Below are 25,429 nucleotides of genomic sequence, written 5' to 3'. Positions count from 1 at the left end.
CTATGGGCTTTTTGAAATTTTCAGACATCGTGAACCTTGCCAGCGTACGCAATTGTACGTCTTGCGCTTGTTTGTGAATGAGTACGTACATATGCTTACGCAGACGATGTCAGTTGAGCAGGAGGTCCCAGTCTTTCAGCGTGGGCCATGACACATTTGCATTCACGCTGCTAAAAGAATGTGGCCCTATGCGGCCTAGAAAAACCTCAGACTGTGTCTGAGCGATCGGTTCTCAATGCGTCCTCAATGCGTCCTGGGTGCATTCACACCTGTAGTGCTGTCCACTTGTGATCGGATCACCTGACACGCATGTTAACACCAGGTCTGAAAAGGGTCTAACTCTTCCGCCGTCTACACGGGACACCTTTCGGACATTTTAATCGACGATCGATGTTTGAGCCCTCGGTCTTGGCGCTCCTGCTGCATCTGTGTGAACACAGCCCCCGAGACGGATTCAGATCTGATTGGATCCATCTGTTCAAGAGACACACTTCATCTTTATGGTTCTGGAAAGTAGTCCGATCACCAACAATTTGTTTGGTGACTGGGTTAGAGGAACAGCAAGGCGCACAGAACATAAACGATTGGTTTATCAAAATTTCACCAAGTTAATACATTTTAGCAGTTTATCCTGACTGCTAGCCATGATAAATTTTAAATTTGTAGGTTTACTTATGTGCATTTGCTACCAGCTTCATTCAAGTCGACTGAAATATAAAATCAGCTAATCAAATCCTTAAAAAACAGTTCTGCTACGTGTGTGGCATTTTTGTAGTTGAATTTTAAGGACTTAAAACAGCTGAAGATTTTAATTTTCTCATTAAAGTCATGGAGCCCTTTTTTGTTGCTAAACTACTTTCCTAAGTAATTAAAACACCAAAAAGACATACAATGATCTTAAGCTATAAACAGATTTTGCATAATGTCTCTAGCATAAAAAAAACAAGTGTACATTCACAGAGATGCTTGTGTTGCCATGAAACTGGAATGAACCGAAATTCATTATGCATTTCTGATGTTTTTCGTTAAAATAAACCTAGTCTTTTGCCTCTGCTATGTGTGTGTGTGTGTGTGTGTGTGTGTGTGTGTGTGTGTGTGTGTGTGTGTGTGTGTGTGTGTGTGTGGGAAAGAATGTGCAGTATGTGAGCTGACTGAAGAGTCGGACAGATTGCAGACCATTGCTCATGCTCTTATCAGATGAGTGAAAGCAGATAATTAGAGAGAAGTTAAAAAGGACTGGAGGGCATTAGACAGCTCTTTTTAAAGGAGATGGGGCCACTGACCCGCTCTGCTCATTTAAATGGAAGGAGAATAATAAATCCCGCCTCTCTCATTCAGAAATCCATCTTTATTAATAATTATGCCATCATGTGCAGAAAATCACTCAAGAGCAGGATGCAAAATGGTAGAGAAGCTTTGACAGCACACTACGCGACAATTTTTACAAAGATTACATGAGGCTAAACAACCTACTCACCCACACAAGTCTTTTCAGTTATGTCTGATTAGACCTACGTATCTACTTGGGTGCAACCGGAGAATCAGGGAGGAAAGTCAAAACACACCTCGCAGCCCTGGGCAGAGATCCAATCAGGCAAAGTAAGTGCAAACACCTTTGATGGTGGACTGTGGGTGTGGGGGGGCTCTCTGCTGTGTTCACGTCATGTGGGAGTCACTATAATTACCATTTTCTGACTTACATACAGTTCACTTCAACATACAACGTGTAATGACATGGGGAAACTGTAAAAGTGCCTGAAAAAGAAAACAAACAAATTAGCCAAAGTCCGTCACTCAACACATTCAAATACATATTTCATGGATATAGTTTAATATGAGCCCAGCATCTCTAGGAACTACGACCACATTGGATTATTCTGCTCCTCACAATTTAAGTCCAATGCCAACGTTCAATGCAAACGCATAAAGTACGTGCCCAGAATGTAGCAAGGCAGAAAGTAAGGCCCCATTTACACCTGGTATTAACATGTGATCAGTATCTGGATTTATTATCTGGATGATAACGTCTAATCCATGGGTCTTTGCATTTACACCTGGTATTAATAAGCATTTTTGTTAACTCACATCTGCCCACAATGTGATCTCAGTATGCAAATTAGTTAAGTGAAGCTGGCAGGGCTTGTTAACAGACATGGTGCAGTCGTGGGTCAAGAAAAGCAATGCAATGTACAGGCGTTATTCCTTTTTGACTAGACCACAACAGCGGGGCCAGCCCTATAAACGTGAAAGTCCGTGACTGACTGGCGGAGCGCGAAATAAAGTTAAACCATTGGTCAGCCGATTGCTGCGTGACTGAGTGCTGACGTTACACCATTGGTCGGCCAGCCCCATGGCCAGCCCCATGGCTTCCCCATTGGCTGTTCCTCTTCCAAAAGGAATTGGCATAAACAATTCCTATTTTGTCACCAGGGGGTCGTTTACAGGCAGTGTTGCCAATTTAGCGCCTTTGTAACTAGATGTAGGGACTTTTCAGGCCCTTTAGACACTTTTCTTCACCAAAGGGAAGCTAGTTAAAAATCTAGCAACTTTTTGACAAACCTGAGCTACCTTTCGTAGAAGAGAGTCGCTAGCATTTCTCCACAAGTGTGAGGTCGGCCTTTCCCTCCAAAGGCACACCTTATCTATGCGTCTCATTTAACTGACCGCATGACTGCTGGTTAACATGTCGTCTTAATGGGCCTGGTAACAGTCACTATTTCATACTTTTCATTGTCTGACAACAGAAACAGAAAAACATGTAAATGAGAACAGCTTTACCGGGAATTCAGCTGAATTAAAATACTGTATATGTAAGCACAGAGAGTAGGAGAATAGGAAACAGATAAAGAGCGGTCCAGCCACATACATGGACTTGCCTAAGTCCACAAAGTCCAGAAAATGTCGGAGTCGGGTGACCTTTCAACTTGCTGAGCGAGTCTTTTTTTTTAAGAAAGTGGTCACACGGTACGGATCAAATTTACACCTGCTTGAGATCCAATCACAATGGGAGACAAGACTATCTCCAGATGTGGTCTAGCCAATGTGATAGGTTATTGAGATACTGATCGCATGTAGCTGCATTCAGTGGACCTGAGGGATTATAGTTTGGTACTTTTGGGTTCAAAACAACAGAACAGGTGAAAGTAAGAGAGTAAGTCTATGAAAGCACTGGAATCACCAAAATGAGTGAAAAGCAAAAACAACTTAAGGCTGGCAGTTGCCGTCTTGAGTTGTCAGATGACACAAAGCCATAAACATGGGACATCCTCATCGCTGTCTTCCACCCCACATGATGTCAACATGGCATTAGCTCGACTAGGGGAAGTTATCTCCAACTGTCAGCTAATTTTAACTTTGAATTGTGTGGGACTTTATAACTTAGAAATCCCGTTGCCTCTCATGCAGCAGGATCGGCCTCTACAAGCACAAACAGTATAAAAATAAATGCAAAGTTCCAAAGAGTTACATTCACACAACACAATGCTTACAAAGATAGCCTTTATCAATAATCTTTAGCATGACATTCATGGTGTCTCAATACAAATACGTGTTCAATAAAGACATGATACTCAGCGTCATGTCAGTCGACATAAATATGAAATCACTCGACAAGCCAACACTGTGTGTGTTGTATATGGTCTTCAGTGTTTTGTATACTCTCAACCACTTATAATCACATAGACGTGTAATGATACATTGAGTAACACAGTGACATCCTGTTGGTAAGATATTTGGTAACACTTTCCTTAAGGCATACTGCTGTACTGGGTTATAACGTTATATCCTTGCATGGCAGCTGTGAGAGCCTCTTAACAGTTACTTTAACTGGTATTATTTTTCTATGGTCCTTATAAATGAATGTATTTGTTTTTGTAAAGTTGACAAGTTTGTCACCGTCTTTAAAGTGCAGCCAGGCAAAAATGGAATTTAGAGCTGAAACTAATTCATTAATTGATTGACAGGAAATTAATCCGCAACAATTTTGAAAGACGATTAATCGTTTAAATCTCTATTTAAGCAAAACTGTGAAAACATTCCCTGGTTTCAACTTTTTAAATATTAATATCTGTTGGTTTCCTTCTGTCTTTTGTGACAGTAAATTGAATATCTTTGGGTTTTGGACAGCTGGACTGACAAAGTAAGCAATCTGAAGACACCAGCTTGGAATCAGGAAAAAATTAGCCTTTTTCACAATTTTCTAAAATTTGACTGATCAAACAATTAGGAAATATTAAGCAGATTAAGTGATAATGAAAATGATTGCAAGCGCTTCTTAATCTGTCAAAGTAAACAAATAATAAAAGAACTGTTTTTAGGGGACTGTTTGCTTAATTGACAGGTTTCCCAGTCAGTCACACTTGGTGGTCGTAAATGCTGCTGTCGTGTCCCACTTCAAAACTTTAGGATATATATAAATCTCATTGTCTGAACCTTTGTTGTTGTACAAAGTAAGTTCTTTCACAGCTTATCTTAAATGTGGAATACCACGAGGTTCGATCCTCTCTTAATCTCCAACTACATGCATTCAAACATAAACTCTGAAACTAATAAAAAAAGTTTGCTGTAATGCAGATGAGATTCAGGTATATCTATAAAACCAGGAGATTCCAGGACCCGTTGCCCAAATTGACAGAATTTAGCAAAAACATTTTTTTTATTTTGCTCCCCCTGATTATATCAAACAAATTCTGGACAACAACTTTGAATTTAACTAGATGTTTATTTGGTCCAGACCTCTAGTAATACAGCTCTGGAAAAAATTAAGACACCACTGCAAGCACACCTCATTCTACTTAATGAGGTACTGATACCAAATCTGGTACCAAATCTTATTTAACAAGGAAAAGTATAAAAACCACTGCTGTGGTCATCACTATCCTCTTGCAATAGGACCAGCTGGATGGCAAACAGTGCTAGTAGTACCTCCATAGTAATTGGAATCAAAAAATAGCTATTGACCAGCCAAAAGAAAAGTTTTGAGTGAGGAAATGAAGGGTTCAATTCTGACTTTACTGGCAGAGGGATACAGTGAGCGTCAGGTTGCTTCCATCCTTAAAATTTCTAGGACGGCAGTTCATAAGAACAGGGTCAACCAGCAGACATTGGGGACAACAGAGCTACAGACCGGCAGAGGGCGAAAACGACTCTCCACTGACCGGGATGACCGTCAACTCATTCAAATGTCACTCAGCAACAGTAGGATGACGTCAATTGATCTACAAATGAATGGCAAATGGCAGCTGGGGTGAAGTGCACGGCAAGAACGTTCCGAAACAGGCTCCTAAGGGCAGGGCTCAAGTCGTGTAAAGCTAAAAAAAAAGCCCTTCGTCAATGCGAAGCAAAGAAGAGCCAGGCTGAGGTTTGCAAAAGACCATGAGGACTGGAGTAAGGTCATCATCTTTGAGGAATCCAATTTTCAGCTTTGCCCAACACCTGGCCATCTAATGGTTAGACGGAGACCTGGAGAGGCCTACAAGCCACAGTGTCTGGGGGTGCTTCAACATGGCTGGATCAGGCAGATCTTTGCGCATGAATCAAGCCACGTAACAAGGTTATCCTGGAAGAAAATTTGCTTCCTTCTGCTCTGACAATGTTCCCCAACTCTGAGGATTGGTTTTTCCAGCAGGACAATGCTCCATGCCACACGGCTAGGTCAATCAAGGTGTGGATGAAGGACCACCAGATCGAGACCCTGTCATGTCCAGACCAATCTCCAGGCCTGAAACCCATTGAAAACCTCTGGAATGTGATGAAGAGGAAGAGGGATGGTCAAAAGCCATCAAACAAAGCTGAGCTGCTTGAATTTTTTATGCCAGGAGTGGCATAAAGTCACCCAACAGCAATGTGAAAGACTGGTGGCGAGCATGCCAAGACGCATGCAAGCTGTGATTGAAAATCAGGGTTATTCCACCAAATATTGATTTCTGAACTCTTCCTTAGTTAAAACATTAGTATTGTGTTTTTTTAAAAATGAATATGAACCTGTTTTCTGCATTATTTGAGGTTTTAAAACACTGCACTTTTTTGTTATTTTGACCATTTGTCATTTTCTGCAAATAAATGCTCTAAAGGACAATATTTTTATTTGGAATTTGGGAGAAATGTCAGCAGTTTATAGGATAAAACAAAAATGTTCATTTTACTCAAACACATACATATAAATAGTAAAATCAGAGAAACTGATAAATTTGCAGTGGTCTCTTAATGTGTTATGGCACAGTGGAATCTGGCTCCTTGCAAATGTAGTGTATATTAGAGTGCAGTTTTTGCTGTATTAGAAGATTATAGTTTGTCCTTATTGTTGTCATTTTTTTTTTTAATTAAAAGGCATTTTAAATTGGATCAACAGTTTCAAAATTAAAGCAAATAAAAAAATAAAATTTTGGCATTTATTCAGGACGGTAAGTGGCTTTAGTCTTAGTTATTGTTTTACAGATAATGAATAAATAACCAATAATGTGAAAATGTAATTGCTCAAAATAAACCTATGGTGTATGTCTTAAGTAAAGTGTCACCAGATATTTTTTATCTTGTGGAAACAATTACATACAACATGTAAAGAAAACTGTAGTACAAGCAAGATTTTACTTTTTTCTTGTCATCTCTTGACATCATTTACATTAGATTCTACATGGAAGTGACACGTTGACAGCCATACACCAACAGCAATTAAAAAAGCAAAACACTGAGAATATCATGCAACTGCTGCATAACACTTGCTGCATCAATAAAAACAACATTATTCACGCTCATAAGTGAAGAATTATTATTTTCTTTTAGGTTCCTGTATCCACCTGGCACTTCTGCTTTAACTGGTGGCCTTCAAAAGATGCCTGTGCTGCTGCTGGAGAAAATGAAAGCATGGTCTAAGAAGTTTGTTGAATAAGCCGTTTTCATTCAACAATATGAAACCTGTTTTAAGTGCACAGAGTGTAACGTGTAACCACACCCAGCAGTGATGTCACGGTGTACTGACACACCCTGGAGTACAGTTCTGCATCGCTGCAGAAAAGTGAGAAGTTAAACCAATGGAGGTCAGCGGAAAAAAAAATTAGAGTCAGCTAGTTTCAGTTCATTTGCTTTTTAAAGTCAGTGATGTAAGTACTATGATTATATTGCACTTTAGCACGGCTGAGAATATTGACACAGCATAAAATTTCTGGTTGTGATCAGAAGTTAGGCTTTTTAAAAATGGCCACACGGTGGCACTAACTGCACCAAAATTTAATTAAGGTCTTGCATTGCTCAAGGCCTGAACTTCTGTGAAATTTCACTTACATCTGTTGAGCAGTTTTTTGAGATATCCAGCTCACCAAACTGGACAAAAAACAGAACCTCCCTGGTGCAGGAAATAAAGTTTCAGTTTCTCACAACTTATCCACTCACTTTTCTTTATATATTGTCAAGTTGTTGGCTGCTTAAATGTAACTTTAAATATTATTAAAATTCAACGACATTCCCAAATGCAAATCTGCTCAACACACCTTTCACATACTGTGAATGCTAGAGGTGGGACCCTTTTGGAAAACTATAACACTATCACTACTAAAGTGTGATGCTCCAAAATCTGGTTTGTGATCCAGCATGTGTCATCCACTTCAACGCCTTTTGGCAGAGCTTGTTTTCAATTCAAGTCTTTAACAGTTGGTTGACTTAACAGTTAAGTATTTGCATTTCTTCAGATTAAAAAAATCTTTGAGGTTTACATGTGTCTTATTTTCCCCGTGGGACGGGGCAGAGAGGATTTTCAACAGAAAACAGCGATGTGGGTGGGACTGATCAAAATCTCTAGACGCGCGGGTGGGAGTGGATGGAAATCCTGCAGTGGTAGTTGGGTGGATGCGAATAAACAGCTCTGTGTAAAAACCTCCACTTTAGGACTTTAAACTGATGAACTCGTTCTATCTTACTTGGTTTGCGGTCTCAAAAAACATGACCAGCGTTTATTGGTACACACTGGAGCAGGATGTGATCCCTCACCGGCTTCCCACTGAAACCTCATTACAAATTTGGGAAATGCATAATTTCCTCTCTGAGGTAGAGATTCCCAATTTGTGTAAAACGGTAGCTATTAAGTTTGGATATTACAACTCCGGTGGTTGTTTTGAACCTGTCAGCAAATCAAGTGACAAATGGTTGCGCCACCAATCTCAACAGAAGTTCTCAGTGGACAAACTGTCTAAAGTTTTCCTTTTGGCTAAATTAGATTTTCGGTCTGAGCACCTGCGTTGTTTCATTATGACAGATCACCGAGCACACTGTCAAAACCATCATAGCACAGATAAAGGGTTTGGAGCATGCACAGCACTTCTCAATAACAGCAGTTCATTTAATGTAAAACAAGAATGATGCAGTATGTCAGAACACTTTGGGTCCTGGATCGGTACAAAAACAAGCCTGTATTTACAAATGTTTTTAAACATAATCCCAAACACCCAGGCCACATGTGCTGACTTGGGTCAAAATGCATCTGTGAATCATTCTTAGCAGTGATTTTAACGTACCTCAAGTATCAGATGGGTCACTAAAGTATTCTGCATACTTGTAGGAAAAAAACATTGCTGATTCGAGATGGAATTAAAATTTTGACCTTCACATAACATGGTTTGAAGACCATTAACTCGGTTCACCAAACACACAAGTATACAGACTTCTTGGGAAGCTGCTGCTTACGCTGCCTGGCTGAGTGGAACCTTGTTGGTGGAGAAACAGTCTTTAAAAGTACAAGTTACCCACCCGACCTTTTTGCCTCAACGGGTCCTACAAATTAAACGACAAATTACTTTTCTTGCCCTCAGGAACGACACAGAATTTGTCTTCTGATCTGGCGCCGCTTTTTTTAGGACAACATTATCTGCGAGTGCTTTCCAAAACAGTTAAAGGTCACTGTTTCAAAAATACAACGGCTTTCTTCATTTTACACTGCAATGATTAAGCTTTGGTGAGGTTTAGGCATGACAATACTTGGTTAGAGTTAGGAAACGACCACAGTCACGGTTTAAAGAAACCAAAACAAACAGCAGTCTCCCATGTTCAAGTCAGACATTTTGTTGTCCCATCTGTCCATCCTTGACCACCTCTGTCTGCATTTTCTGAAACCACTCATGCTGTTGTTTCTCTTGGGAAGGGAGTCTCTTTCGCTTCATTAATTTACATGGCTTATGTTATGTTGTAGGATAATATGGCTAATAAAATGCTAACCAGTTTACTTACACAACAGTAACGCAAGATTTTCCTCTTACCATGTTCTTCTCTCTTAATTTTTTTTTAACTTCCATTAACTCACACGGTCTGTTTCTATGGCCTTATATTTCACTTGCGAGTCACTTACGAGAGATATATGTTTATTTTAAATACAGTGGAAAGCGCTTATGGTGATCGCGGCTACAGGGATCGACCGCTTATATGGATCAAAAAGCTTGGGACAGAAGGATTCCTATACAAATGCTGTTTAAGTAATTTGCTCATAGTGATCAAGTAGTCCGCTTACAGTGTTCATTTTGGGTCATTTCACACATGACAACATATGGCAAAAAGAATTTAAAACTGTTGTAGCCTACTACTGCTGCTGTGATATGCTTAGGCCGTATTCTGACTTATTTGTACAAGGTTTTTGTACTGCCACAGTGTGTGACGCCTGTTCCTGCCTGCCCCCCCAAACATAACTGGACCATGTGTGAGTTTGCGTTTGCGTGTGTGTGTGTGTGTGTGTGTGTGGCTCGTGCGCAACGTGATATCCTCCTCTACTCACACCGCCGTGGCTCAGCGAGTTGTTTTGGGCCATCGTTTCTGCTTTGCTCGGGTTTTGGGACTTTTACAGTGCATAATCGTCGTCCCCGCTCTCTCACAGCAGCGTGAGAGAGCGGACTGACTGCGGTTCAGACTGGGTTCGGAGCAGGAGATTAGCCACGGTGAAGTTTATGTTATTTTACCTTTAAATTGGTAAATAGTTTCATTATATTGATGTAATAAATATACAAATGTCAGTTGGACGATTATCTGCATGAAAAATAAAGAAAAAGGAAAAAAAAACCCGTTATAATAATCATCACTTTATAGTGATCAATTTGACCCAGACAGACGTGATCACCATAAGCGGTGTCCACTGTACCCTGTTCATGAAACAGGTTTATGCGTACGTACGTTCGTGTACTAGATACAGTAATCTCGTAAGAGTGGGAGTAAGGGACAAAAAGATCTTGCGTTTTTGGCAAACTCAGTCCAATTTGCCGACAGCTCTTCTAACCCTGAAGAAAAGTACGGCACTGTTTCGCTGACAGATATATATATTTTTTATAAATACTGAACGTGTAACACATACAAGTCAAAGTATCTACATCTCATACCTCACTCGTCGAGGAGAAGTAGATTCATTCAAAGATCGCCAACAAGTCCCGTTCTTTCTCGGCTCACACAGCTAACGTGACATAAAACACAGAATGCAAATGGCTGTGTGTCGGCAGCAAACATTAGCACACCCTCATAGGGCAGATCAGAACCACTTTAGGCCCACTAGATCTGTAAAGCTAAAACCAAAATCTTCACTCAAACGTTTCTACCCGTGTGGCACTTCACCTCAGGTTGCAATGCTAAAATCGTTTTGTAAAACTATTCCAACTTCCGGCCAACCTGGAGACCGTCTCCAGGATCCTCCCCTAGTCCTCACAGCACTGTGGTCTCCGACTGCAGGATGGACTGGGTGCGGGAGTTGCGTTGAAACTGCACCATGTGCTCCGAGCTGTTCCTGGAGGCGAAGGCGCTGTTGAAGTGGTGATCTCTGCTCAGGCGGCAGTTCAGACACATGCTCCGCCACTTTCTCTTCAGCTCGCCTTGAACCTGCAAGAGCAAGTAAATAAAGAAATTGTAGTTTAGTTTTTTTTAACCTAAATGTTATAAACAGATACAACAGTGAATCAAACTTTAGCTGTTAATGGGGAAACGTCTCTCTGATGCGCGGATCCACGTTTATCAGCAACTGTGCTGAAAATGACTCTAAGTCTAGACTCCATGATTCTCTGACAATTTTGAAATATTTGAAATGATGGCGTCGGCCAGAAAAACTTTTGGCATCGCAGTCTATCAACTCGTTATGAAACAGTGAGTCAAATTATTAGTGGGGAACATTTTCAAACTCCCTTAGCAGCCGCTGATGCATTTCATGTTTCTGCTTTGTCTGGAGGAAACAGGAGGCAAGTAAGTAGAAAGTTAATGGTAGGCATGGGAGATTTTACCCACCAAGCCTAAACAGATGAAGAGAGCAGGATCGCCTACAGAAACTCAGACATAACAGCAACGTGAATTTTTGGCTCATGTGGTGCCTTCCTGTTTTTACTTGTTTTGAGGTTAATGAGTTTTATTAACTGTTTTTTGATGATGGGAGCATAAAGTTCCCAGACACTTTTGTAGTCAACGCAAATACGAGTGAGCACTTTCTATTTTTAAATCTGACCATGGTCTGTTGTAGTCTGCTTTGTTGCCACTGCTTTCATGGATATTTGTACCATATAATTCAAAATATTGAAAAAAGTCATAATGATGAAATTAGGACACACTCACAAATATTGCCAATATAATTTACCGCTTATCAAATGTTCCCACCGAAGACTACATTGAAATCAAGCTGTGCATTTTTAAATGATCATGTTATCAGCCGAGTGCAGACACATTCGTGGGGATATTTATTATTTCTGCTTCTCTAAAATCAAATTACAAATAAGGAAATTATGATTTGTACAAATGGATGTGGATTGGAAGTGCGACACTCAGTCCCGCTCGACTGTTTGAGCTAAAATGATTTAATTCCATACACTGTATTGTGCCATATGATAAAGTGATCACTTACCTCACTGTTTAGGAAACAGTACAGGATGGCCACCACCAGACCCTGGGGAAAAAAAACTTAAATTAGAGTTGTCTTAAAAAACGACGAACATCGGGAGTGATTCAACAATTTAGTCTCAAACTCACAGCATGAACGTTAACACAAGCACTTACAGTCATTAAGGACAATGATAATAACATGTGGTAATATGAGTGTGGCTGAAGGGATTAATAATACAGCACCTGGAAGGATCCGAGTGCCAGGTCAAAAAATATTTTATAATCTTCTGCGATGGATTCGCTGAGAGAGACGAAGACCACGTAGTGGATCCCAAACAGAGGGATCAGCAGGAGAGTGGATTTGGCCAACCTCCTGAGAGATAGACACAAACGAACCCTTTAACTGTAACAGATGGAGTGTTTGTTTGAGTATATAGTGTTGATTCATTGTATTTATTGTAATGGGTCAGTTCACCCAAATAACAAATGCACCGGACACACTCCCATGTGACTTCAGTGCTGTCAGGTCATGAAGATGGTCTCTGGCCCCGAGACAAAAAAAAGGAGGCTGAGCTTGAAAGTTGATTCTTGACCTTGACAAAGGTTGTTTTACAAAATGATTTTAACTCGAGGTCCAGTTACTAGTCTGTGCTCTACTAACTCCATATGTCAAACTCCATCTGCTAATGAAGATCTAAAGATGTGGTTACAAGCCACGAAAAAACCCCAGTAAGGAGTTTTTAAGACTCTTCTAACAATCTGGATGAAAAAATATTCTGTCCACTGGAGGATAAAAAAAAACACCCAAAAACTTACCCAAGTTGCGTTTTTGTTTCCGATTCAAAACAAAGATGGCCGCCCACCAGCTACCTGGACAGGAAACAGCCGCAACTTGGGAAACAGGTTGAAATTCTTTTTTATTGTGCAGCAGATTTTGGGATGAATATTTTTCCATCTCATAATCACATATGAGGGCAAATGAAACTGAAACTATCTACATGTCTGCGGGAAAAGTGGGTTTTGGAAAACCGAATGCATTTGTCTAGTGCTGTGTTACCACTACAACTCCCAAGGTGGTAAAATCCTCCCTCTCAGTATCACTCTCCAGCTGTCGACTCAGCCCAGACCCACACTGAACTACACTACAGCAACACTGAATCTTCACTTACACTAACGGGTGATTCTGCGGTGTGAAAAAAAAAAAAAAAAACCCCAAAAAACGGAGCTTATCCAGGCTTTCCATCACCTCTCGCCTCCGAATCTCGTTTCTCTGCGGCTGCAAGACACGAGAATACCTGACAACTCGGCACAGCTCAGCTCTCAGCGGAGGGTAACACTGCCTGAAGATTAAACACACCGCCTCTGACTGCGCAAAGACTCAAATAGAAACTGAATTGTGCAAAAATGTGCTGCTCTATAGAGGCATAAAGGTTTAACCCCCCCCCCCACTCTCCATTTCGTAAAGGCTGCATCATGAAAAGTCTTGTTAAATGAGCTTTAGCATCACTCTTATCTCTCCAGACAGCAAACACGGAGGGGATTTAAAAAAAAAAAAAAAAAAATGTTCTGGGCATCTCAGATTATCTGGTTTTTATATTTTGAGACATTTACCTGACTGCAGCAACGTACACTGACTGAGCAGATGTGGCGTTTGCTTATTAACACACAAATTGTGACACAATCTGTCAACTTTTCACTTTTTCACTTTTCTTAGGATCCATGCTGAAAAAACCCCCCCCAAAAAAACCGGTTTGTAGTGCACATCCGAGAGGCTTCCATCTCTGTGTAGTTTTTTTTGATGTTCACGCTGTTTAGACAGCATCGGATCCTCGCCTCACGCGAGATACCTGTATTGCGATTGGTCGTTGCCGCCCACGTCGGGACACCTCAGCTTCTGAACCAAGATCCGGATGATGCTGATGAACAGGATGAAGTTCACCTTGGGGACAGGAAGGAGATAAGTGAGTTATCACAACAACCGAGCCTCCGAAAACCCATAAGGGCGATTTTATTTTGCCGTGTTGGACATTTTCCCACGAATCGAAAACACTGAGTGGAAAGTTGCGACAGAAAAACAAACCGTCTCGAAAACAGCATGAAACAAGTGCCATGTGCAATGAAGCCCCAGCTTTTGCCTACTTCTGTGGGAAATGAGGGACCAATTGTTACAAAGATAGCATGAATATAAAGTGTTAAACATGCCACTGCTGTCTCTGAAAATGACACACATTGCTGTGGCTGGACGTGAATTTTTGGAAAGGAGGAGAGGACCGAGAGAAGGTTCGGTGGTCGAGCCGCTAAAACGAGCGTTCAGCTGTAGAGAAAGTCGCCTGGAACCTGAGCAAAGATGCCAAATGACAAACTGTGTGTAGTTACTTTTTGGATGTGTAGTCTTTTGAACTTTAATCACCTCGTGTGCTTCACATTAAATTTCATTTACATGCCTGGCAGCAGCGTAAATAAGTTTACTTATCACATAAAGACCTTCAACTGCTTTTAAGGGTAACCCCCCCCCCGCTGAGACCGTTCGAGGTTGAAACAGCTTATGAAACTCAGCGGGAGACCGGGGATACACACTGCAGGAAAAATTCTTGTTAAGTTAATACCTTGAGACATGGGTGCCAACACGTTATGTCGCCGTTAGTGGTGCTCAAAAGAATGCTCACTGATGCCTGTAGATTCGTTAAACAAAACAACCGATTAGGGTTTTAAAAGCTTTTAAACCGAGAGGCTCAAAAGTTTACATAAAATCAAATATATTTTTCACTGCATTTGTATCTTCTTTGAACATATTGTTCCTTCACACGCAGATAGAAATATTGGAAACAGAATTTAGTGACTTCGAAACTGCCCATGTATGGAAGGTTGTGTGTACAACTCAGCGCTGTCGAATTTGATGCTGCGGTGATGTTTTCTAAACTGCTGAACTCAACTGAATGCACTTTACATGATTATTCTCCATAGAAAGTGAAGAAATAAGACAAGACAAAGAGATATCAAAGGATGACAGCTACAATAACACAAATCAATAAAGGAACACAAAGCAATTAAATGAGATCTCAGGAAATCAAAAGTTTAATGTCAATATTATCTGCCCGCGGGATTTGCTTTTGGCTTTATGTTGTAAAATGAATTACACTTGGCCCAACAACACCTGTATCCTTTGTATCATCAACCACTTTTCCATTTGGAGGCACTTGAATGCTTTTTGAACCAACAGGCATATAAAACACCCGCTGACAAAAGCAGGTTTAATGAACCTCAACCTACCATAATGGAGAATCCGATTGGTCCGTTGATCACCAAGTTGGGTATGGGGTTGTCGTTCGTCTCCCAGCATCTGAGGGCGCCATAAATGACCACAATGTAACTATTATAGTGTACAAGGGGTGGTTACAAAGCAGAGGGAGTGCCAGGCTGCTACCGACTCAACACATTTTAAGCAGATGTTTTCCAGACCTTAAAGCTTAATGTGAAAAATGAGTTTGAAAATCTGAATCTTTTTTTTATTTATTATTTGCTCCTAAAGAAAAATCTTATGTCCTTCGGTTTTTGGTGGATGGACGAAGCCCTATGAAACCTTGGGGGCTTTTTTTGTGCTGAAAAACAATTGACGCTTCGCTGCCTCACACAAAGCAAGCGAAGCGACACCTGGTGGTCGAATCACCGCAACACGTGGCCAAGTGTCACTGTGGGCCAATGCATTTTAACTTCATGGTGGATATTTATGTAACATTTCAATTAGCCTGTTACTTTACATTATTACTTGGTATCAGGTGGAAATGTTCAGACTTATGACATCTTCCTATTGTAAATCACCATATTTCTCAATGATTCTCCTCTTCTCTCATCCCACTAATGTGTCTTTCACATAGTTTAGCTGCCAACCTTTAAAAACCGAAAACACTGAACGAAGTGCCCTCTGAAGCACCGGTGACGTTTGAAGCTTTCTACGTCATAAGTCGCACGATATCCTTCATTTGACACAAGCTCCAACTCAGTGTATTGAAACAGTGCGCGTCGCGGGAATGAAACAAGCTTCAGAGCTTTGGTATCACCCAACCATCTCTACTTTCAAGGCAAGTGTAAGTCAAGTCACAAATCCATCCATCCTTTTTTTGGCCACGTATCCATGACCGGGCTGCAGTGGCCAAAGGCTAAGTCAGGTAGCCCAGGGGTCCATCTCTCCTCAGCCATGTCCTCCAGCTCTTCCTGGAGGATCCCGAGGTATTACCAGGGCTGTTGGGATATGTGTACCCTTCTTGGATGTTCTGTGTCTGCCCCTGGGTGTTCTCCTAGTTGGACATGCCTGGAAAACAGGAGGCGTCCAGGGTCCAGGTGGAATATTTATAGTTGGCGAAAAAGTTTAACCAGGATCAAATTCCAAACAAGATGCTGCATTGGCCAATCCAATACATTCGAGCCCACATTCCTAGTCGGTTACTTTCTAATGTTAACGCTGCGTTTCTACTGTTTACCTTGCAAGATAAAATACCTGTCACTTTGATTTGTCAGTAGTAGAAAAACCATTGTGCAGTGTTTTGGCGTCTGATAATCCCCTTAAACCCAGCTTAACCTTAAACAGCTCACCCCGCCACCAGCCAGGTCTGGTCTGACCTCTCTGGGGCTAAGTCACATTAAATATAATGACTCAAGGTCTAGCTTTTTCCGGAGCTTTCCATTGCATTTAAATCAGCAGATGTCATTGGGTCACTGGTTAAAAGTTCCTGAAAAAGCAATTTAGTGGACTTTGTGTTAAGATCTTTTTGCCAAACTACTATCCACAAGGTCAAGAATGAACTTTCATGGTCATGTTTCATTATCATTATCCACACAGTTTCCTCACACTTCGGAGCTGTGTAATTGCTATCCTTTGTTATCAGACTGCTGCTCTGTAATTGTTGTTGCAGAGTTGTTTCACATAGTCACTTTTGGAAAACGTCCCACCCAGTGCGACTCGGCCAACAAGAAGCTGCAGTTTCGGCCGTATTAATGTGCCAGAGAGGCTGAACTGGATCCGCGGCACCAGGCTTACATGACGACGACTCGATGCAAATCCCACCAGCTGAATCATCCAGTAAAGGGCTCAGTGACGTGTGGGATAGTTGTCTCATTATTACTGGAAACCAAGCCACATTCTCCCCTAGCTATCCGCTGACGGAATCTAATCAATAAAATGTCATTTGTGGACTTAAAGAAATAACTGATGCAGTCCCTGTTGGATACCAGCGTGTGCCACTCCCTAGCGTGACTGATACTCCCCGTCTCCTTTCATATAATAAAAGAGAAAATAAATAATTCCACAGAAGGAATGGCTTACTCTCACTTAAAAAAAAAATTATTAAAAAAAATTATTAAGATGTCGGACAACACGTGCAGATTTCTGTGATACAACTTAATCCGTGCAACGTGTCTTTGGGGGACTTTATGATGTGCACAAATACCGAATCCGAATCGCGTTTTCACGTTGATGAGCGGTTGGCTGCTGGCGGCACTCACCCGGTGTCTTCCAGATAAATCCTCGTCATCACCCACGCAAAGACGAACAGAGTGGGAATTCCTGTGAACAGCCAGGAGGAAAACATCGATTAAATGCAGATTAAAAACATTATCTAGTGTTTAGATCTGAGACTATACCAGCCTTAATTTAAAAAGAAAAACGTGTTTTATTCTTTATTTTTAATCTTTATTCTACCACTATTTATCATGATTATTTTAAATTTTGTATTTAATTTAAATGAATATGTTTATAGATTACATAAATGCTAAATAAGAATTTAATAAGGATAAGAAAGTATTTATATAAATGTACTGAATTACAGTTAGCACACTTGTTCCGGCAGCGTTAGATGCATGAGATGGGAATGTTACTTTTAACACCAATCTGCGACCTCATAACATGAATGCAACGATTACACACACAGTATCTGTATTCATATAGTACAGTATTAAAATATTAAGATAACACTATTGGACACTAAATCATGGTTTTAGAGAAATGTGTAACTAAGTTTGTATAATACACCCAAGGCAAACAGCTCCAGAAATTTTTCATTTTTTTAATTGGCAAAGGGTTTGAGAAAGGACATGATTTAGTGGATCGATGTTTCTGATGAATGACATGACACTCTTATTTTTATTACATTTATTTTGAAAATGTCAGCGTCAAAAGCAACAAACACGGAGCGACATTATCATTTATTTGGAGTGGTGGTTGTGTCCACCTGACAAATTCAGGTCAAGTCCAACATTTATTCTCCTTTTAGCTCTGGGCCTGTATTTGTCAAACTTGCAAGAATGACCCCACAGAAGTCTCTAGAGTAGCGACTTAGGAGCGGAAATGTTCTTCGCCACGTCCTTCGCCGAGTCTGAGCGGTAACACGCTTTTGCCAAGCGGCTCCCTCCTTCCTACGGCCGAGTTGAAAAGGCACTTTTAAGATCAGCTCTCAAGGGATCACATGACTGATCACAGAAGGAGTTAGCCAATCAGAGAAATAGATTGAACCTACATCTGCCATACACTCTTAAAAAAAATCCTTAGTTTATTCTGGGGTGAGTCATTCTGCAAGAATGTATATAATTATACGTTTTAAAAACTTATAATATTATCATTAGTATTATTAATGATGATGATAATAATAATAATAGTGTCGGCTCTGTCTCTGTACTGCAGTCACTGAACCAACCTAACAGACCTCTGCCGCTCCATGACATTTAAGAGACTTTTTAAGTCAACAGAAGTTTGACAAAACAGTTTTTATGCTTCAGTACGTGAGCAAAAGTGAAAAAAAGTGATTTTTTGTCAAAAATTTTACTTTTAGCAGTTTGATACATACAGGCCTTGGTTTGTTTAAGTGCAGGCAGTGCACAGAGCTGTTCTGCTCAAAACAGCCGTCTGCTGCTGGAGACTCTGAAACGGATCCCTACCTTAGTGGGCCATAAAACCAAAACTGTAATCTAAAAAAGGCTAAAAAACAAAATGCAGCCATTTGATTCAGTAATCTTTGGTTACCTACCCCAGCCGATGAACATGTAGACGATAAAGTGCCTGTTCTCAGAGAAGATGACGACGAGCAGAGTGTGGAGGTACAGACCCTCCACCAGCAGCCAGAAGAAGTTGGCCATGATGAAGTACTGGAAAAACACCAGGCTGGCTTTACATCCCACCTGAAAAATACACACCAAGGGCACGAATGCACATCAGGAGAGTACCTGAAGGTCAAAGCTATGACTGGGTTATGGACTCTGTATCTAAACCCCGAAAGCTCAAATGTTAGATGTCACAAAACTATCAGCAATTCTGTAACAGCTTTATCAGCGACACGGAATTAACCTTGAAGTCCCTTTCTGGACACCTTGTTGTTTGTCCGCAGAGCCGTATATGACCGCAGTGTTGGATCAGACTCCCATGTCCGCAGAGACACGGTGGGTTAATCAGGCAGTAATGCTAATTATTGACTGATACGTGGGTGCGCTATGCCACTCTTCCACTGGGGACAATCGGTCGGTTCACCGGGGGGACAAGCTCTACTTCGTAGATCACGACACCACCAGCGAGCAGCGAGGAGACGGGAGCATAGAGGTCAGAGAGCCCTGTGTTCGGTGTTCCCGGAAGTTATTACCGAGACGCACCCGCTCCAAGATACAGCGAGGGCAAGAGGAGGAACGTTAAATAAGAAGGGATCACATATCAGTGGTTTAGAGCATCAGAAGTTTCAGTGTGTCAAATACTGAAGGTTGCTCGTTGAGATTCGTAGTCTTGTCTACTGCTTTTTTAGGGGGTGTTTTTATGTCTTTATTAGATGGGAGAGAAATTAGAGGAAACGGAAGGAGAGAGACGCAACAAAAGGTCCCCGGCCGGACTTGAGCCGCGGAAGTTGTGGTTCACATGGTTGGCGTCTTAACCGCTAAACCACAGTGACTTGTGTACTCGCTCTTTCCAAACTCAAGTCATTATTTGGTTAATTTTTACACGGTATTTTCTTCAGATAAAATTAGTTTTTTACTTTTTACTTACCACTGGGGCTGCAAGTTTTTATTTGGAATTCTCACTGTTTTCGAAAAACCGAAATATTAAATTAAATATTTGATCCATAGCCATTTTTTCCTTTTAATTTTTGCTTGTTGGACTTGTAAAATGCAACTGCCCTGCTGTAACATTACCATCGCAACACATCTGAAGTCACCTGTTGGCTTGTCTCAAATCAGGCAGCGGAGGCTGTGTCAAGTCAACAGCGTAGTTCAAGATTATGTGATGGGCGTCCGAATCAATGATGGAAAAATTGTGTGCGAGTTCTTATTCGTGCAGGCCTGATGTTTTTAAAAAGGCGAAGCCCTATCGGCCCCTTGGTGGCTTAAGAGGTGAATCTGAAAAGTCCGTAGGCTCACGGGGAGTTTGAGCTGTAGCAACTGCTGAGAGTCCCACTCGACGACAGCTACTATCCTTTGCCAACTTTCAGATCCACATTACCGGCCCGCGGATGCTCATTTCACTGATTTTTGGCTTTAAACGCTGATGATATCGAAGGACGTACTGGCGCCGGTTATAAAGAGAATTGTGCGGTGCCAATCACAATACACGACACAGTCTGTGGCTGAAGGGGAGTTTCCCCGTTCTCCTTAAAAATTAGACAACACGCAGCCAGTCTAACTGAACGAGATTCTGATATCATCGACTTAACCGTCGCAGTAGATGGCTCGCCAGTTTTTATCATGTTGATGAACGCTGAATGATACGAAACGTTGGCAAAACAATTTCAGGTAAATAGAAAAATGTGATGTCTCATTTCTGCAAAACCTAATCTACATTTTCAGTTTCAGCTTCACACTAGGGCTGCCTGCCCTCCGTGACAGCTGTGCTGTCAACACACGAGTGTGTAGCTCGCTCGCCCCCCCCTCCCCCTCAGGACACGGCTGGGCTCAGCGAGGACAGAGGTGGTGACCTCACCAGTGACGGCTGGTTGGAGCACTGCGAGGTTCGGTTGAAGAGGATGTCGTCCTTCACCAACACGGCCACGGCTCTCAGGATGAAGGAGAAGAAGAGGTTGAGGTGGATGTAGTTCCTGGTGCAGTGGAGCTTCCTGCACGGACGTTAACAGATACACAACACACAGGTGGGGGGAGATCAGCTTTGTCACACTTTCATTTCAAGTGTGAAAACGCTCTTTTCCTTTTTTTTTTTAGGATTGAATTTGCCGGTGCCTTACATATTTCTGTGCCAGTATTAATCCTTTCAACCCAACTGGTCCCAGGTTCGGGCCCGAATCCGTTATCAAAACGTGGCCCGGTACTCCAAAATATGTGAACCAAACACGTGTAGCGTAAAGTAGCCGTTCGAATTTAAGTGTCCTAAAATAATCACCTTTCGACATGTGAGCAGCAGTCACATTTTAAACATGATTGTGGAAGTCTTCACTCAGACCACAACTACATGTTTGGTATCATATGAAACTAGACTGTCTCGCCTCTCTAGCCAAACATATCCCTATATGAGCAACACAATCGGTAAAGCCCAGAGGAACCTAATGTTTTACATCCACCGAGACAAAATTCAACATTTCAGTTGTGCTTTTGGATCAAAAACTAATGTTTATTTGGTGAAAAAAAAAAAAGACTGAAACCCTCACTTTACCCTTCTCTACTGTATTCCAGCCCGTAATTACACAACACACAGTTTTGTCCCCTCTGCTGGCTGTTACTGGTGTTCTTACCCAAATTTCAGAGACTTATTATATTTCAAAATTCGCCCAAGTGTCCCTTATCCATAGAGCTCCGGGTTGTTCATTTTGGCCTGACAGTTGTGCAGCTATTACTGTTTGAATTTTGGTATGTTTTTTTTTTGGGCGGAAAATTAAAACAGCCCAGGGTTTAAGGGGTCAGTGATCTTTAAACCATGAATTCACTGTTTCAGGCTTTGTTTTTGTGAGGATGTGGAAAGCCTCTGAAAATGGCGTCATGAAAAGCATGTACTGTACACTGTATACACACTGTTCAGCCACAACATTAAAAGCTGTAACTGTGCATAATAAACATACTATTTACTGTTTAAATTACTTTAATCATCCGTCAAAGCCAAGGACAACACTATCACTTCTGCTGTAGTTGTAAAACTAAAAACTATAAATCACACGACGTCTGGTTTTTCTTCACGTTGGAGAACACCGGCTCATTAAAGTCTTTAAATTAAAACTAGCAAAGCTGAATGCAGTGCGTAGAATTTTGATACGAGCAGTGTAGAGGAGCTTAAATATAAGAAGATTTATCATCAAAAGTTTTTTCATGTCTCTCGGCTAAAATACCTCAGAAAAAAGATTTCACAGATTTGCGGTTTATGCATATTTACCACATTAAGTTCAAACGTTTCGCTGCTGTTGGTCAAACCTCCCGTGGCTTTTTAAAAACTAATCCCAACAGCAAAAAAGGAAAAAAAGAAAAAAGAAAAAAGAAAAAAAAAAGAGCTCCAATCAACATAATTTAAATTAATGAAATGAAGGGAGCTAAATCCAATTTACCCGTAAACTGAGAAGCAGTTACACACACACACACACACACACACATCTATTGACAATTACTAATAGAGCTGTGAAATGAAAATGTGTCTAATTGCAGTGCTTGTTCATTTAAAATCCAATTAAACTGGAAGCTTTTCCTCAAACTCTGCTGACATGGCAGTCAGCACATGGAGATAAAAATAACACCGGAAAGAAAAACCGAGTGTGATATTTACACCTGCCAGTCTTCCTCTGTTACTGATACCTGGTATGTTTTTTGTTTTTTCTAAAAAACTTTTTATTCCTGTTATGTATTGTGAAGACCCCGCTTCCCCACAGGGGCCGCTGACGTTTTATCTGGTGCGATAATATCGGAAGATGCGGTCTCACCGGAACAGACAGAGGATGGCGCTCCCCGTGGTCAGGGCGATCAGAGACAGACTGTGACCCAGAGTGTACAACATCTGCACGACCACGTAGAAGACCAGCTGGAAGCGACACAGAGAGAAGAGGATTATTGGGTTAATTCTTCTTTTCGGCGCCAGTCTCTCGGGCAGTTGGTCTGTCAGTCCAGTGCTTTGGTCCACGGGAAGATATCTCGCAGACTTGAGTTACTGAAACAGTTACAGGCTACCTCGCCTATACACAGCTCAGGTCAGTTAAGGAGGAGCACCCAGGGTGTTAGCGACAGACTAGCAGCTGTGTTTTGTCATTGGGGTGATGCTGCCTCCATCCCTTCATATTAGTATTATTAGGTTTATCACTTTCATTACATCTCTCCTTGTTGCCTCCAGACTTTTTTGCCAGCCAGCCAGCCAGCCAGCCAGCCACTTTGGTCCAAACTGAAATATCTTGACAGCTTCTCGAACATTCATGTTCCGCTCAGGATAAATTGTAATCACTTTGGTGAAACCTACACTTTTCATCTAGCTCCACCATCGGGTCAAAGTTTCAATTTGTCCAATACTTTGGATTATGTCTGAATATGTGTAAAACCAATTCATGCTCCCATCAAACTTAGTTTGTACTATGCAAATTTGCATATTTTAGCATGCTAATATGCTAAACTCACATTGTGAACATGGTAAACAATATACCTGCTCAACATCAGCATGTTAGCGTTGCCATCATGAGCATCTTAGCATGTAGACGTTTAGCATTTAGCTCAAAGCGCAGCCTCGCCACACGGTTTCAGCTTTGGCCGATATCAGTGACGGTTGTCAGCCATGGAAAATTTGATTTAAATTAGCAGCTTGGGTTTGGGACGGAGATACTCTGTGTGTACGGATATACAAAGGCGTGCTAACCTTGACGTGCCTCAAACAAGCTGTGTGTTAAATGTTAACGTGTGCAGGTAGTTTCAGATTACGGTCTGTTGATAGACACAAGGAGAGCACGGACTACTGAAAACAAATCACCTGACAGAAACTAGTGGTCAGAATGCTATGAAATCAGCTGTGGGCATTCATGGCCCCCAGATGATGGACTGTAATATTTTTTGACCCATAACACAACGGCTCAGCTGAAATAGAGCTGTTAAACAACACAAGACTGGCGGCCCCTCGTCTGCACCCTCACTGTTGATGTGTGCATGCGTTTCTGGTCTGCTCTCGGTCTCTGATGATGCTTGTCTCTGTGCAGCGGAGTTCACATACAACTAATCTTCCTACTTCTCTTCGTGGCAAAAATAGAGAGACCAAGAGGGAGACAAACAAGTAAGGGAGCAATTGTTATAGTGTTGAAATAAAAGATCTTATTGGACTTTTACATTTAATTCATCAGCATTATGTCACGATTAAAAGGGCCGTTATTGTTATTGCTCACGGGTGCCGATCTGGCATCGTTTGCTGAATTCATCGGCGGTAAAGCTCACTGATTTGAGCTGAAGTGAACTGAGAGGAGGAGGTAGTAACATGGGGGGACAACACAATGGGCAATTCATTGGTGCCATTCCTGACCCAAAATGAGCCAAACCAGTGACCAGGAGGAAGCTGCAGTTATGCAACAGCAACAGGCCAAAACCCACGAAAACGCAGGAGAGCAGACGCTCGATTTCATGATTGAGATTTCTTCCGTGTGAGGACAAGGACACAAGGATCTAAACATTTACTCACCAGTGACGTCTCTTATTACATAAATCTGGACTATCTGACGATAAATAATATAATTTAAGTTGGTGAAACACCTTTAAGTAGGTGCGATGCTTTGTTTTAAAATATGGTGTCAACCAAGAATGATTTTTTTTTCTCATAAAACACAAATTCAGTTTTGTTTTGTTTTTTTTTACCATTATGCCGTAGGCTTCAAGAATAATCGTTTGATAAGCATCTGTAAAATCTGGTGGATCCTGTCAGCATAAACATCATCTTGCTGCATAATGAGGCGTCACAGTGAACACGGCATCTTTCTGCCGTGATTCGTTGAACTTCCTGCTGAAACTAAACGCTGGGGCAGCTCACAAAGCAGAGAGCGATCATTTAAAATGGAAACCAATGAGATATCAGCAGGGTCAGAGGGGCTGTTTTCATGGGACAGGCAGATGTGATCAAATATCCCAAACCATGTTAATAAATATAGTATTAAAATTCATGCTGTTATTTTATTTAAATGCAAAGTCACCATCACCATGTAGGTTTGAAAAATGTGATAAAACAGGCTGAAAATCTCGCTTTTGCTTCTGTCAAACTGTCACAAGGGCTCAAACGTTTAACCCATAAAGGCAGCGTTGCTTTTCGCTATGAAGGACTTTGTATAAACACCTCTCGTTACAAAGAGCCCGAATAAAGCGTCGGTGGCATTGACCTTGCCATCCCGACAGCCACGCTGCCGGCACGGCTGAAAAGTGTCCCGCAACATCAGATTGTAATTACACACACATATTTGATTTGGGTCACGGGGATGGATGAAATATTTCACAAATCAACTGTAGATATTTCATGAAAACTGTAGAAACGCAGGAAAGGAGTTGATTTATTATTTTTAATCACTTAAAGTTTCGTCTCACTCACAATATGAGAGGAACTTTTTCTTTTTCCAAATCTTTTGCGCGACAGAACATCTGGACTCTACTCTCTCTGACTCTCTGTGACTGTGTCAACGCGAATCCACCGAGTCAAACT

General features: G+C 41.3%; 1 protein-coding gene across 6 annotated transcripts in view; it reads right to left on the bottom strand.

Annotated features, from left to right (window-relative positions):
• Nucleotides 1–1,328: 1,328 nt before the first annotated feature.
• Nucleotides 1,329–25,429, bottom strand: part of vipr2 (vasoactive intestinal peptide receptor 2) — a 67,449-nt gene continuing 43,348 nt past the window's right edge. Inside the window, exons 5-15 of one of the 6 annotated variants that reach the window (XR_005708836.1) lie at nt 22,701–22,798; nt 20,768–20,900; nt 18,837–18,987; nt 17,320–17,380; nt 15,091–15,160; nt 13,668–13,759; nt 12,064–12,193; nt 11,843–11,884; nt 10,576–10,836; nt 10,347–10,417; nt 1,329–1,755 (exon numbers count right to left, since the gene is read on the bottom strand). Coding sequence is in view for 2 of the 6 variants with exons in the window: in XM_040144585.1 (XP_040000519.1) it covers nt 10,663–10,836; nt 11,843–11,884; nt 12,064–12,193; nt 13,668–13,759; nt 15,091–15,160; nt 17,320–17,380; nt 18,837–18,987; nt 20,768–20,900; nt 22,701–22,798 (951 nt within the window). In the remaining 4 variants the exon portion in view is untranslated. Of the gene's footprint in view, nt 1,756–6,647; nt 6,845–9,869; nt 10,837–11,842; nt 11,885–12,063; nt 12,194–13,667; nt 13,760–15,090; nt 15,161–17,319; nt 17,381–18,836; nt 18,988–20,767; nt 20,901–22,700; nt 22,799–25,429 lie in introns of those variants that run through there. The other 5 variants (XR_005708837.1, XR_005708835.1, XR_005708834.1 and 2 more) reach the window with 5 other exon arrangements.

This window comes from Xiphias gladius, chromosome 14, assembly GCF_016859285.1.
Source record: "Xiphias gladius isolate SHS-SW01 ecotype Sanya breed wild chromosome 14, ASM1685928v1, whole genome shotgun sequence".
Taxonomy (NCBI): Eukaryota; Metazoa; Chordata; class Actinopteri; order Istiophoriformes; family Xiphiidae; genus Xiphias; species Xiphias gladius.
The sequence above is the reverse complement of the archived record's forward strand: the minus strand, read 5'-3'. Positions and strand labels throughout refer to the sequence as shown.